Source organism: Squalius cephalus (genome assembly GCF_949319135.1).
Source record: "Squalius cephalus genome assembly, chromosome: 1".
Taxonomy (NCBI): Eukaryota; Metazoa; Chordata; class Actinopteri; order Cypriniformes; family Leuciscidae; genus Squalius; species Squalius cephalus.
In genome coordinates this window covers 13,638,477-13,653,078 of record NC_137122.1, presented here as the reverse complement: position 1 = coordinate 13,653,078, position 14,602 = coordinate 13,638,477, and the positions used below count along the sequence as shown (strand labels likewise).

Genomic DNA, 14,602 nt, shown 5'->3' with positions numbered 1-14,602 from the left:
AGATGATTTGTATTTAAAAGAAAGAGCATAGCCTACGGTTGTATGTAGGCCACCTTCAGAAAAGGTTCTTACCTTCAGTTTTGTTTCCACTTGAGCTGTTACGGCACAATTACAAACCGTTCTCGGCCCTGAACTCTCAGTACACTTGGCTAACCGTGCCGAACCATGATGGTAGTGTGTACTAGTGGTGGAAATTTTAATTCTTTTCAGATAATCGTTCATTTTCAGTTTGTTCACCAAATTGATTCATTCATTGATTCGTTCAGTGACAATTTCGTCATATTACATAAATACACCAGCAGGGGGCGAAAAATAGTGTCTTATGTGTTATGTCTTAAGTCAACAAAAATATTTACTTGTAACAAAAAAATTATTTGGCTTTATTAAAATGTGTGCCTAATTTATGTAATAATATTAGCTCAAAGGGGAAATATTAATAATAATCCATAATTACCAATTATGATTAATTATTAATATTTGGGTCAGTTAATTAGATTAACTTTGAGGTAAGCCAAATTAATATTACAATCAATTAATCAGTTCCAACGAACTCTTTGATTATTCATTTATTCTAAGGAAAATGTATTGTTCATGGTCACTGAAAAATAATTATTCCTTATGTACAGCAATTAGCATGTAGCAAGATCAAAATCGTAAAAGGGACATTGTATGCAAACAGAGGATATCAGAAACCAAATTCATAATTGTGCACAAGTTTTATTAACTAAATCACAAACATAACTAACACTAAACAAACATAAATACATTCATACATCCATACATACATGCATAGGTAAAGGGGTGAGTTATGTGGAACCGGAAACAGGAAATAGAACTATGGAATACGATCTATTTCAGTATGGAAAGAAATGAAAGAACCATCAGCTTATTTCATAGCAATCTCATCAAAGAATACTTGCATGGCAGTTGCAATCGTGGAAAATTCTTGAAGTGGATGAAGATTGGATTCGTTGATGGGTCTATGGCCTTGAAGAAAAGCATGGTGGCTTCGAGCACATGACTGTTGTGAGTCGAAGCCTGTTGTCCTGGCTTGAAGACCAGGAGTGGATCGTTGAGTCAGTGATGGTAAAGTTGCAGTTGTTTTCTAGATTGAAGAAAAGTCTGACTCCCTTTTTGGAGTATGAAAGCATGGCAGGCATTGCTCAGGCCTGTTTGGGCCCAGGGAGCTGGGCCCAAGTGGGGGGGGGAGGGGTCCAGCCCCTCCCCCAGTAACAGCAGAAGCTGCCTTGTTGTCGGATGAGAAGCGTTGAGAAGAGAGGGCGGTCACTGTGGTCAGTCTCTAATAAAGCCTGAGAATGGCCACCCCTCTCTGGGTTTGCTGTACCAATGAGAAGGGTGGACTGTCTGGCGGGAGTTTCTTCTGTCACCAGGATTTACAAGCCTTTGTCTTAAGCGTGCTCACTCGGACTGGCATGCTGGATTGGTGTTTAATGACACTACTAAGGAAGATTCTTAGTAATTCTAATGTGTTGCACAGCTATTGGCATATCATGTACACAATCATTTCGATCTTCAAAGTACCAATTTATCGAGACCAAACATGGTATAAGTGGGGTTACATAGACAGTTGGTCCTGTAATAACTACATAGTATCAAAGAGATCATAGTATCAACAGCATTATTAAAAGACAAAACACACTACAGTAAATCATTCTCAAAATGTTCTGGCATGCCTGTTCATTTCATGTCAGTCAGTTCATCAATAAATGAATTCAGGAGAGTTTGTTCTGATATCTGTGGCAGAGTTAGTTACTTGTTAGCATTCCTGAGAGTCATAAAACATCCTATCTGATCGCGGCCATGGCAACCAGGCCCCTTTCGCCCCGCCTGGGGGGTTGGGACCCTGCTCTCGGATGGAAGTTTTAAAGATTTGTGTGTGCCTATGGCAAATAATTGTGTCTGATTTGTCTCAGTCGCTACATTTACTCACTAAAATAATAAAATAAGTCGAAATAAGTGATTCAGATGACCAAAGCACAAGGTTTTCTTCCATAATTAACATTTTAGCTACTCGTCCACAGAGCTACTCGGTTCACTGAGCTGCACACTGCTAATAGTGGAGGGAGGGATTTCAGTGAACAAGGATTATTATAGCGATGTTAAAGCAATTTGAACAAATTAAACACAAATTAATAATAAATTTAAAAGAAATATCCTACCATTTCCAATAACATGGTTCGTGTGCTCACCAAGCACCATTCATTTCCAGATGTGTTTTGTCCATAGAAATGTTTTTTATGGAAGCAGCTTCAACTCGAGCTTAGATACACCCCCCAGTGGGACTAATAATGCTTGGATGATGAGTATGGTAGCAAGATGTCTAAATTCTGCAGGTGGAGTTGGGGAGGTGGAGGGACGCCAGAACAGCTGATGCCAGAGCGAGGTGAATATTAGGGGGCTTTCACACTAGCACTTTTGGTGCGCACCCGGGTTCGAATGACGTCAGAGTTCGGTTCGTGTGGATGATGTGAACGCTGTCTTCCGAACTCGGGTGCGCACCCGCGAACCGCACTCGAGTCCGATTAAAAAGGTGGTCTGGGGTACGGTTCATGTGAACTCGGGTACGGTTCGCGGCTGATATGAACGCAGTCGAACCAAACCGCGGAAGTGAACCGCTATTGATGACGCATAATGTGTCTTCGGCGGACAGCCCGCTGTCTTTGAAACGTATTCAGAATTTTTGCGGCAGACAGACGCAAGTGTGTTTCTGTACGTCTATGTTGAAAACAAAACCAAAGGTTAAAAAAAAGAAGAACAAATGTCAACCGAGCAAGTCTATCCATTTGGGCGCCTTTTCATTCGCGGTTACCAAGCAACACCATTACGCCAGCTGCAGCTTGATGATGCAAGCGTACCGTGGTTCGGATAGAAATAATATAATGTGAACATAGTCCATCGGGGGCAGGGGGAGGGGGGAGCAATCGAACTCGGGTTCGGAACAGGCAATCGAACCAAGTGTGAAAGCGCCCTTAGATGGGTTCACTCCTCCCAAAATTACCTTGTGAACTTCTCTAATTGTTTATTTTCATGATCGATATCAGCAATTAGTTCTCGCAGCCCTAGTTAATTTAAGTTTGTTTTGATCATCAAAAACTAAGAAAATGTAACATCATGATACTGAAGAACAAAGATATTGCCGTTTGTTCTTGATTCTTTATTCATTCGTCATGCTGACGCTCACCAGATTTACATTGTTTCAGGTCAAGAATAAAAAAAAGACTAATTAAACATTAAATTATTTTGACATAGAACTTTCTTAATACAGTGTAATGCAACAACTCAGGCCAAACATGCTTAAAAACACCTTTTACAAACTATTGCAAATGTGTTATTGAAGGTAATCAATCAAATGCAATCAACAAATCATTTAATATCATAAATATTAAGTATTAGTATAATATGTGGGTTTTAATACATTTTCAGGGCTCTTTTTGTTTTTTGCATGGATTGCTCAGCTAAACAGGCGAATAAGAGACTATCAACTACTAATATTTCAGACTGATCTCATGAAATGGCGTATGTATGACACGCCAATTCGTATTTCCATTTTTGGCGTGTTATCAACACGCATAATCGCTTTTCAGCGTGTTTATCAACGCCATTGATTTACGTTACATTACTGTATATAAATATATATGACCTACCCCAACCGCGTCCCTAAACCTACCCATCACTCGGGTTAATACCATTTATGAGTGTTCCCCTACCATCCTAGGAAAAAAAATATTGCTCCCCAGATGTATATATACATTTTCCTCCGTTTCGCTCGGACATTTAACGGCGTACACATACACGCGGAATCACTCGGAGGTTTAACGGCGTAGACATACACGCGCGTGGACATACACGCGGAAAGCTAAAAATGCGTATAAATAACACGCCACTTGACTTGAAAGTGGCGTGTATGTTTACGCAAAGTCATGATGTCATGTTGAATATTTTGTTATTATTATATAAAAGTCTCGTTAAAACATCTACACATGTTTAAAACTGATCAGAGATCAGGCAAAACCCATATACACTTGTTCAATGGTTAACTGCATGGTGGGTTCACAGAGATCATTGACATTTCAAAACGGTTATGAGGCAACAAAGCCTCGTTTACTGAAATCATGTGACTTTCGCAGTTTGATACACGCTCTGAACCACCACAAATCTGAACATGATTTGAAACATAGATTCATAAAGGTGTCTGAGCTTTGGGAAGCAGTGTTTAGAAAGCTCCCAACACTACTTTAACTACATGAGTAAGACATGATTCTCACTTGATGTAATGCTTCTTTTTAGACCCGATGGACGTGAAAAAGAAAGGAAAAAACAGAAGCCAAAAAATCCGTCTTCTGCTCTCAGTGTAAGAAACGCTTCACATAAAAATTAAGTCTGAAGTTTCACATGAGAGTTCACACTGGGAAGAAGCGAAATGCTGGAAGTCATTCACTACAGATGATGAACTGAAAGAGCACCAGAAAATTCACACTGGAGGTTTTAAAACCTTTGGAGGCAAAGTTCAGGAGCTGAAGAAGAGAACATAACACTTTTAAGAGAGATGTGAATCTGAGATTAATTTTTAACCCATTCTTCATTGTTTTTCATCAGAACATTTAGTGTCTCTTCCACTTCTACTCTTGGAAATAAACTTCCATGTATCTTTTAAACTGGACTCTTCTTCTCTTGAGATGCTTTGGCTCTTGTAAGTCAGTATAGAGAGAGATATATCTCATTCACTTTCACTTTTACTTAATGTTTGTATTTGCTTCAATAATTGATTAAACTCTTTACTCATTTTATCAAAATCATTGTTATTGTCCATTTTTTTATTTTCTGCAGATTCTGCTTGAATCAGGAATAATTTTAGTTCTGAAAGTCATGAAGTATCCTGATATTATTGCTTTTTGAGCTTTCCATGTTTTAAATTTCTCAATAGAGCTTTTAAATGCCTACCATACCATACCATGCCATACCATCTTCTTCCGCTTATCTGTGGCTGGGTTGCGGGGGCAGCAGTCTAAGCAGAGATGCCAAGACTTCCCCCCTCCCTAGACACTTCCTCCAGCTCTTCCGGGGGGACACCGTGGCATTCCCATGTCAGCTGGGAGACATAGTCCCTCCAGCATGTCCTAGGTCTTCCCCAGGGCCTCCTCCTGGTGGGACGCACCCAGAACACCTTCCCAGGAAGGCGTCCAGGAGGTATCCGGAACAGATGCCCGAGCCACCTCAGCTGACTCCTCTCGATGTGGAGGAGCAGCGGCTCTAATCTGAGCTCCTCTCGAGTGACTGAGCTTCTCACCCTATCTCTAAGTGATCGCCCAGCCACCCTGCGGAGAAAGCTCATTTAGGCCGCCTGTATCCGGGATCTTGTCCTTTCGATCATGACCCACAGCTCATGAACATAGGTGAGAGTAGGAACGTAGATTGACCGGTAAATCGAGAGCTTCACCTTGCGGCTCAGCTCTTTCTTCACCACGACGGACCGGTACATCGACTGCATTACTGCAGAAGCTGCACCGATCCGTCTGTCAATCTCCCGTTCCATCCTTCCCTCACTCGTGAACAAGACCCCAAGATACTTGAACTCCTCCACTTGAGGCAGGAACTCTCCACCATTTGGAGGTGCTGATTCTCATCCCAGCCGCTTCACACTCGGCTGCAAACCGTCCCAGTGCATGCTGAAGGTCCTGGTCTGATGGGGTCAGCACGACAACATCATCTGCAAAAAGCAGAGACGAAATCGTGTTGTCACCAAACCTGACACCCTCCGGCCCCTGGCTGCGCCTAGAAATTCTGTCCATAAAAATTATGAACAGAACCGGTGACAAAGGGCAGTCCTGCCGGAGTCCAACATCCATCGGGAAACAGTCTGACTTAATGCCGGCAATGCGAACCAAGCTCCTTCTCCGGTCGAACAGGGACCGGACAGCCCTTAGCAAAGGGCCCCTGACCCCATACTCCCAGAGCACCCTCCACAGGATGCCGTGAGGGACACAGTCGAATGCCTTCTCCAAATCCACAAAGCACATGTGGACTGGTTGGGCAAACTCCCATGAACCCTCCAGCACCCTGGAGAGGGTATAGAGCTGGTCCAGTGTTCCACGACCGGGACGAAAACCGCACTGTTATTCCTGAATCTGAGGTTCTACTATCGGCCGTATTCTCCTCTCCAGTACCATGGTATAGACTTTCCTGGGGAGGCTGAGAAGTGTGGTCCCCCTGTAGTTGGAACACACCCTCCGGTCCCCCTTCTTAAAAAGAGGGACCACCACCCCGGTCTTCCAGCCCGAAGGTACTGTCCCCGACCGTCATGCGATGTTGCAGAGGCGTGTCAGCCAAGACAGCCCCACAACATCTAGAGACTTGAGGTACTCAGGGCGGATCTCATCCACCCCCGGTGCCTTGCCCCCGAGGAGCTTCTTAACTACCTCAGAGACTTCAGCTTGGGTGATAGACGAGTCCACCTCCGAGCCCCCAGCCTCTGCTTCCTCAATGGAAGATGTGTCAGTGGGATTGAGGAGATCCTACCATATATATATTCCTTCCACCGTCTGACGACATCTCCATTTGAGGTCAACAGTTGCCCATCTCCACTGTAAACAGTATTGGTAGGGCACTGCTTTCCCCTCCTGAGGTGACGGACGGTTTGCCAGAATCTCTTCGAGGCCAACCGATAGTCCTTCTCCATGGCCTCACCAAGCCGATTTTTTGCCTCCACAACCACCCGGGCTGCAGTCCTCTTGGCCTGCCGGTAGGGGTGGGCGGTATGACCAAAATTCTGTTTCACGGTATGACAAATTTTATTTCATGGTAACGATATATTTCACAGTATAGTTATTTGTATGTAGTTATTCTTGAAAAATCGACAAAAAGGGCTTTGTATAATAAATAATCCCAAATACTTTAGAAATGAAAAGTAGGCTACTTTACTTTATTTGAATTTTCTTTTTCTTTTTGTTGGTAAATTATTTCTTTGGTAAACTATTTTTAATAGCTAAATATAGCAAACACTCTTATCAACTGTTAGATGAACTGCCCCCAACTTTGAAATTAAATACAACTCATAAGTGCAATTAAACTTTAAATAAAGTGTTGCTGAATAATTTTTCAATCTCATGTTACTTCATCATTCAGTTTATAATATCTGAATATTTTATATTAAACTATTCTATTCATAACAAATTAGTTACTTCCTTTTAATTTGGTAGGATATTTTTTGCCATGTCTGCTTATTATACTGCGTTTTAAAGGGCTTGTTTTGCTCTTTTTGTGATATCTGGCAACCCGTCACCTAAAGCTTTAATCGAGATGTTCAGAAGCGTCAAGTTAATCAAGTTCATAAGTGACTAGGAGAACAGCAGTATGAAAACTGAACAGCAGCTACTGTTAGTGTTGACTAAGTAGTGTAAATTATACACACCTTGTAACTGCGTCATTATTTTACATAGCTCGGTGAACACTGACACACCGCGCTCCCTCTCAGTGCGTGTGCATGCGCACGTCTTTTGTATCAGTAATGCGATCGGTTAATTTGAGTGACAAGTTGTAATCACGCATTGAATCAAAGGAAGATTTTATCAGCTGTTTCAGTGGCCAATTGTTTGGAGTTAGAAATATATAACTCGCGCAGCATATTTAGTAATTTTGCCTCAGATACAGGATTATTCGCAGGTTGTTCATTACCACGGCAACCGCTTGCGTGTCAGACTGAATGCGAGTTTCGTGTTTAAAAGTAACTATACATAAGAGACGGAAAGATGCATATAAGATAACTATATATATTTAAGGTTATTTCTATTCGTAACGATATTGATATATGAACTGTTGTTTTCAAGTAAGCTTCATGCTTTCCCCGTTGCGATCGTGCTCTAAACTGTAGCCTACGGATGCTGCACTGCTCTAGTTGACTGCTGCGCCTTTCCCCTCGAAAATATCAATTTGACAACAACGCTTTAGAAAAAGTAATTCCATTGTGGATCCTCTTGATCTGCTTTCTCCGTGTTTCTGTGACAAATCTCAGTGTCTCAGTCTCACACCTTGTGAGTTAACCACGCCCACTTTTTTACATGTCGCGGTATACACGGAATGAAAAAAAATCTGTCACATTGACATTTTCTACCGGGCGCCCGGGCGCCGTCACGGTCCTTGATGTTAAATCCATCATAAAGGGTTTTTGAATGGCTCTTAGTCTGACCCGTCACCTAGGACCTGTTTGCCTTGGGAGACCCTACCAGGGGCATATAGCCCCGGACCCCATAGCTCTTAGGGTTGTTCGGGTACTCAAACCCCTCCACCACGGTAAGGTGGCTTTTAAATGCCTAATAAATTATATTTCACCCACACGACTGACATTGAATGAGACCAGTGATGGACGAAGTACACAGACCATGTACTTGAGTAAAAGTTGAGATACCTAGTAAAATATTACTCCAGTAAAAGTGGAAGTGCTCCCTTTAAACGTCGACTTGAGTAAAAGTATAAAAGTACTTGACTTCAAATGTACTTAAGTATCAAAAGTAAAAGTAATTTGGTGTAATGAAGTTCCAATGTCTTGTCATGTCCTTTATACACTCAATCAAGTCATAAAAGGTAAAAAAATAAAATAAAATAAAAAAGCCCACTAACACCACTCTGAAAATACAATGTTTTCTATTTGTGATATCTGGTACTGATATCTTTTGAAATTATCATAAGCACATCCTAATAAATGGAAACCACATGATTAGGAATAAATAGGGTGGGGGGGGGAAACCACATTAGACACATATTTCTTTAACAATTTATTGTTTGAAGTAATGTAGAAATCTTACTCCTTTATCACATGGCACATTGCTCCTTTACTATATCACAGCTGTGCAATAACTTGCAAAAATGGATTTACTCAAGTTTACAAAGGATGTCTTTTTTCCAATTTACTAAACATGACTCCTTACAACACAGCTGTATGTCCACTCTATAAACAAATGTTAGTGTTTGCATAAATCACACAAAAACAGAAACTAACACACCACCAGATTTCCCTGAAGACTTACGTAGTATGTTGAACTACTAACTAGTAGTGATGTGCTATAACAGAAGAATAACAGAAATGGCACTGTTAACAGTATGACCTACCTAAAGCTAAAATATTTTTTGTTTAGTTTGAGGAGGAGCTGATTTTCAAAATTTCTGGCATCCAATCTTGCCCTTCTTGGGCTGAAAATCAGTCCAGCAGTGCTAAAGAGACGTTCGCATGCAGCAGAAGCTGGTAATGCAGTGTTGATTTTAAGAGACAATTTGCAAACCGCAGGATAAGATTGCAGTATCTCTTTGTTGCCTGCTTTAGAGGCAAGGTACCCTTCTAGCTGTTTACCACTTTCCTGCCCATGAGATTTCTCCATTTTTCAAAAGAAGTCATCGTCATCTGAAGCACTCGATCCATTGGCTGGTGACTGATGTGAACATTCTTCCTCCAGATGGTCCTTGATGTAGGCAAGTCCTAATATACAACATATATTGGAACAGAAGCCAGAAATCATGTTATATAAATGATAGGGCAATTCCGGTGTACAGTACAGAGGAAAAAGAATGAACTAACTAATTTGGAGCAACATGCACAGTTATGGATCGGCAGCTAAAGTTGACGTATGAGGGCAAAGATCAGTTTCTATGCCCCATTAGATCAGCTTTACTTCCCTGGCCACAACTCAGTCTAGGTTGTGTCAAATTTCCTTGTTCTTTTTCCTGAACAACATGAACAGCATGTAGTACCTTGAACAATAAGGCTATGGGGTCCATCTATATCAAACTTGCCTTTTAGGCATATATATGAATCCAGGTCACAACCCCCCACCCTTTTAAATAAATAAACTTATATAAATGTGCTTGTTTAGTTTTTTTGTTTACTTTTGTTTTGTGAACTAAGCGCATGACATCTGAAATAAAAATGCCACAAAACATATGTACATACATAGATACATACCTAGGTTTAATAGGTTCTCATCAGATGTCTACGCTGTTTAAAGCGTGCATTTATACTGAGACAATGACAATAACAACAAGCATCCCAATACTTAATTGTTAAATATGATTTTAAGGTCTTACATCTATTGTGTTCTTGGTCAATGTGTTCATAAAGGCCTCTTTTTAATCATTTTACTAATGGCACACATTAACTTCCTACACGTATGCTATATGAAGTTTTAAGGGAGTTGAATTGTGTATGATAAGGAAAACACCTTAATAACATGAGGGGAAAGAATCTCTACCTGGAATTTATGTGGATTCGTTCAAGCTTATTGATGAGGAGCGTCTGTAACAGGTCAAATATGTGCTTCCACTTGCTACAGTTATTTTCATGTATGGCCCCTTTAATTGCACTCTCTGCCCAGATCTGGTAGAATGATGAACTGGTTCCGGTAGAGTCATTTAGACTCGCGCCAGTCAAGGGTGAGAATGGCCGCGGTGAGTGAGTGCTCCGTGTGTTAAATATATTTTAGTAATTATATAACCATTTCAGGGGCTAATATTGAGTTATACGTGTGTTTAGAAGTATGTTGTATGATTTGGGTTTGTGTCACTGTTATATGTATTGTAATATCAAGTTTAATGTTCACTTCCAATAGAATATGCACGAGGGTGATTCCTGAAACTGATCACCGCTGTTCTATATTCATTGTCAACAGGTACAGACCAGTTTCAAATGTGTTTTTAATTACTGTTTATTATGTAGTTTATGTAAAAGAGTCTTTTAGACTCGCGCCAGTCGAGAGTGAGAATGGCCGCGAATGCACGAGGGTGATTCCTGAAACTGATCACCGCTGTTCTATATTCATTGTCAAAAGATGTTCTATATTCATTGTCAAAAGAATAAACATCTTAAAGTGCGATTTGGTGTCCATCTGATTTCAACACAACACAACGCAGAGACAACACTGTTACACGTCAGAGTTGGCAGAAGCCATCCCATCTGAACATCAGTCTCATCTTGAAGAATGTTGAGGGCTTTGGCGAGAGGACCCATGGTTCTGGCAAATTCCTCCAGAAAGGAAATTTCAACTGAACTCAACCTAACAAACATAAAGAACACTTAAGTCTTGTGTGTGTGTGTGTGTGTGTGTGTGTGTGTGTCTGTGAGAGAGTGTGTGTTTGTGTGTCTGTCTGTGAGAGAGTGTTTGTTTGTGTCTGTCTGTGAGAGAGTGAGTGATTGTGTGTGTGTGTGTCTGTGAGAGAGTGAGTGATTGTGTGTGTGTGTGTGTGTATGTGTCTGTCTGTGAGAGAGTGAGTGATTGTGTGTGTGTGTGTGTGTGTGTGTGTGTGTCTCTGTCTGTGAGAGAGAGAGTGAGTGATTGTGTGTGTGTGTGTGATGAGTGGTGACGCTGCTCGGACTATAATTGTCCTCCATTTCCCCTTACTTAAAGCAACTGAATAGGTAAGCAATATTTTCCAATATTACATATTGGAATGAAAGGTATATTTTAAAAAAGTTACACTTACATTGGCAACTTCAGTCCAGTGCATACAGTTCTCAGGGCCCCTTCTCCTTCATCTTTGATTATTCTCATGATTCTTTCAACAGAGAGAAATAATGAGTTCCATTGTGTGTCGTTTGGCCGGATCAGTTGTATTTTGCATGTTTCCTCTATGACGTCTGAAGCAGTGGAGGATCGAGATGTCTTGTTCCATAAGCCACTGCATTTCGCAAAAGCTGATCGTGACAGTCTTTTATAGGAGTCATTGGAATTGGCCTTGGCTGCATCAACTGTGGCGACAAGGTTTAATAGATGACATGCACAGCGATGATGCTTTGGAAGCTTAAATTGTAAGCCATCATCTTCCATTAAGATCGGTGTTACCTCAATGAAGTCAACATCAACACCTTCCTCTTCCTGTTCATCATCATCACTGCAAGCATCCTCTTCAGTCTCACAGGAGGCACAGTTATTGTTCTCATCTTGTTGTTGTTCTCCATATTCTCTAAATGCCTTTATGAAATTCCCAAATTCGCAATGGATGTCATTCAATGCACTGCCCAACACATCAAAAGTGTGTGGCCCTTTAATCCGCCGGCAAGCAAGTGCCACAGAGCACCTCTTCAATGAATCTGGATTCACCCAGTGGGCAGTGACCCCGAGAAATCCTCTCCTTCTTGCACTCCAACAGTCAGTCGTTGTGGCAATGAATTCAATGGAGGACATTGCTTGTTTAATATTTCTCTTCATTTCTTGGGCACCCTCTTCTACTTTCCGGCGCAATGTACACTGTAAACCCTAATAAGTTCACAGAACTCAAAAATTATTTTGTAACAGATTACACAAAAATATTTTAGTGATGTTTTTAAAAGTTTTAAGTTTACATAAAATAAAAATTACATTTCCAGTTGCCTTAAATTATCTCAATGTTACCTTATAAATATTGATATTCCTCAACTTATAATTAGGGAGTAATTCACTCAAAATTTTCAATATTTTTCAACTCATATAATGTGGGAAATACACTCAAAATTTTCAACAATTTTCAACTCATAATGTGGGACATGCACTCAAAATTAATTCTAAACTGAAATACTGATGTCGGCCCACTACACAATTATAATCAGCTAATAATGTTAGAAAACATGAAAGTGACACCACAGTGACAATTTAACAACTTTTTTTTATTTAACAAAATGCGCTTTTTAACCCTTATATGACCTTAGTTTCCTGTTTACACTCAGTGCATTTGGGGTCTATATGACCCCAAAGATGCACAGAGCTTTTGTACAAGAAATATACATTTTAATAATACAAATTATATATCATTTTTTTCGTTTACTTCTCATCTATATTTTTATGCTGTGTTTTGGGGGATATGAAGTACTTTTTTACCTATTTACTGCAAAATTCCTCAACTACACCATTAGCATACGTATGAAATATAACATTTTTATGAAAAAAAAACATTTATGATGATCAAATTTAAATATGAGTTGTTTCTGGATATTGATCTAGGTGTTAGATGCAGAATTCTGCCATCTGGTGGTTAGATGTTTTTTTGTAGATAATATAGTTTTAGCCACAAAGTGTAATTACCATATACTTCCAGCAGAGGCCCCATAGAGATCCATTCATTTTTCTGGATGTGACTTATTGCTCTTATAACAACTTTTTTGATGAATTATATATTTAAACATTTTAAAATACATTAAATCAGTATTGTGTCAAAGTTTAGAATTTTTTTGTTGTTGTTTGAGGTCTTTTGAAGTGTCTTGTTATTGCAATAATGCTATATAAATTTGCAATAATGTCACATAAGTTGCCACTAAAAGAAACTACTTGATTGCAATTGCATATTATTTCAATAATAGAAATGTATAAAATGATTAACTTTAGAATAAGAAATAAATTAAAAAAATAGAATAAAAAAAAAAAAAAACAGTAAAAAAAAAAAAAAACAGCTATAGGCGGATAGGAATAGGAGTGAAAGTAAACACACTGTGTGTCTGTGTGTTTGTGTGCATGCACGTGCATGTGTGTGTGTGTAATCATGCTCATTCCACTTTTTTTTTTTCTCTAGTACCAGGCCTTCATTTATGTGTGAACATTTTTAGATTCATGCTGGAATTATTGATTTTATTTACCAATTTCAATAAAAATGCTCTCTTTTGCAGTCACACTTGTTTGTTTGTGTTTGTCTCTCTGTGTATGTGATCTGTGTGTAGTCATGTTCTTTCCACGCTGCATTTGTGCTCCCATACCATACCTTCATTTATGTGTGAAATTTTTTAGATTTATGCAGAAATTATTGATTTTATTTCCCAATTTCTATAAAAATGCTCTCTATTGCAGTCACACCTCTCTCTGTCTGTGTGTGTATTTGTGTCTGTGTGTGTGTGGGCGCATATGTGTGTGTGATAATGTTCATTCCACATTGCATTAGTGCTCTAGTACCAGGCCTTCATTTATGTGTGAGAATTTTCAGATTTATGCTGGAATTATTGATTTTATTTGTCAATTTCTATAAAAATGCTTTCTATTGGAGTCACACCTGTGTGTGTGTTTGTGTGCGCGAGCATGTGTGTGTGCAAGTGATCATGTTCGTTCCACATTGCATTTGTGCTCGAGTACCAGGACTTCATTGTGGTATTAAAATTTTCAGATTTATTCTGGATTTATAGATTTTTTTTGACAAATGAAAAATAAAAACCCATTTTTTCCCGATTTTCCCATTCATTTCAATGTGGGGTCATATTGACCCCAAAGGTCATGAGTGTGACTTTTTTTTTTACATGCCTTTAGAACAACCGAATCAAGCCCAGTTTTTTTGTGTGTGTATAGATAGATAATGTAGGAAAAGTCACCAAATTTTATTCCACTGAGATGAAGGGAACCATTTTTTTTAATGAAAGAAAAGTCGCTTGGGGTCATATTGACCCCAAAGGACAAATGAGGGTTAAAAGGCACGAATCAAAGGAGCTCAGTCAAAACAAAGTGCTTGTGATAAATTAAAACAAAAGGAAAAGGAAATGAATCCATAAAAACAAAATGTGTTTTAAAGTACATTAAGTGTTAATAGTAATAGTTACATATTCTGATAGTGGTCATTGCTACAGAGGGTAGATTCAGTATTTTGGGTC

The 14,602-nt window shown here is 39.5% G+C and overlaps 2 protein-coding genes across 10 annotated transcripts in view; both read left to right on the top strand.

Moving 5' to 3' along the window:
* Positions 1 to 4,810, top strand: part of LOC307162833 (uncharacterized protein) — a 302,806-nt gene extending 297,996 nt beyond the window's left edge. For all 5 annotated transcript variants that reach the window (XM_079878521.1, XM_079878520.1, XM_079878519.1 and 2 more), the window contains exon 4: positions 4,309 to 4,810. In XM_079878521.1, coding sequence (XP_079734647.1) covers positions 4,309 to 4,399 — 91 coding nt within the window. In that variant the 3' untranslated portion in view covers positions 4,400 to 4,810. The remainder of the gene's footprint in view (positions 1 to 4,308) is intronic.
* LOC307163322 (uncharacterized protein) overlaps positions 1 to 14,602 on the top strand; it is a 326,027-nt gene that overhangs the window by 283,608 nt on the left and 27,817 nt on the right. The window lies entirely within an intron of this gene.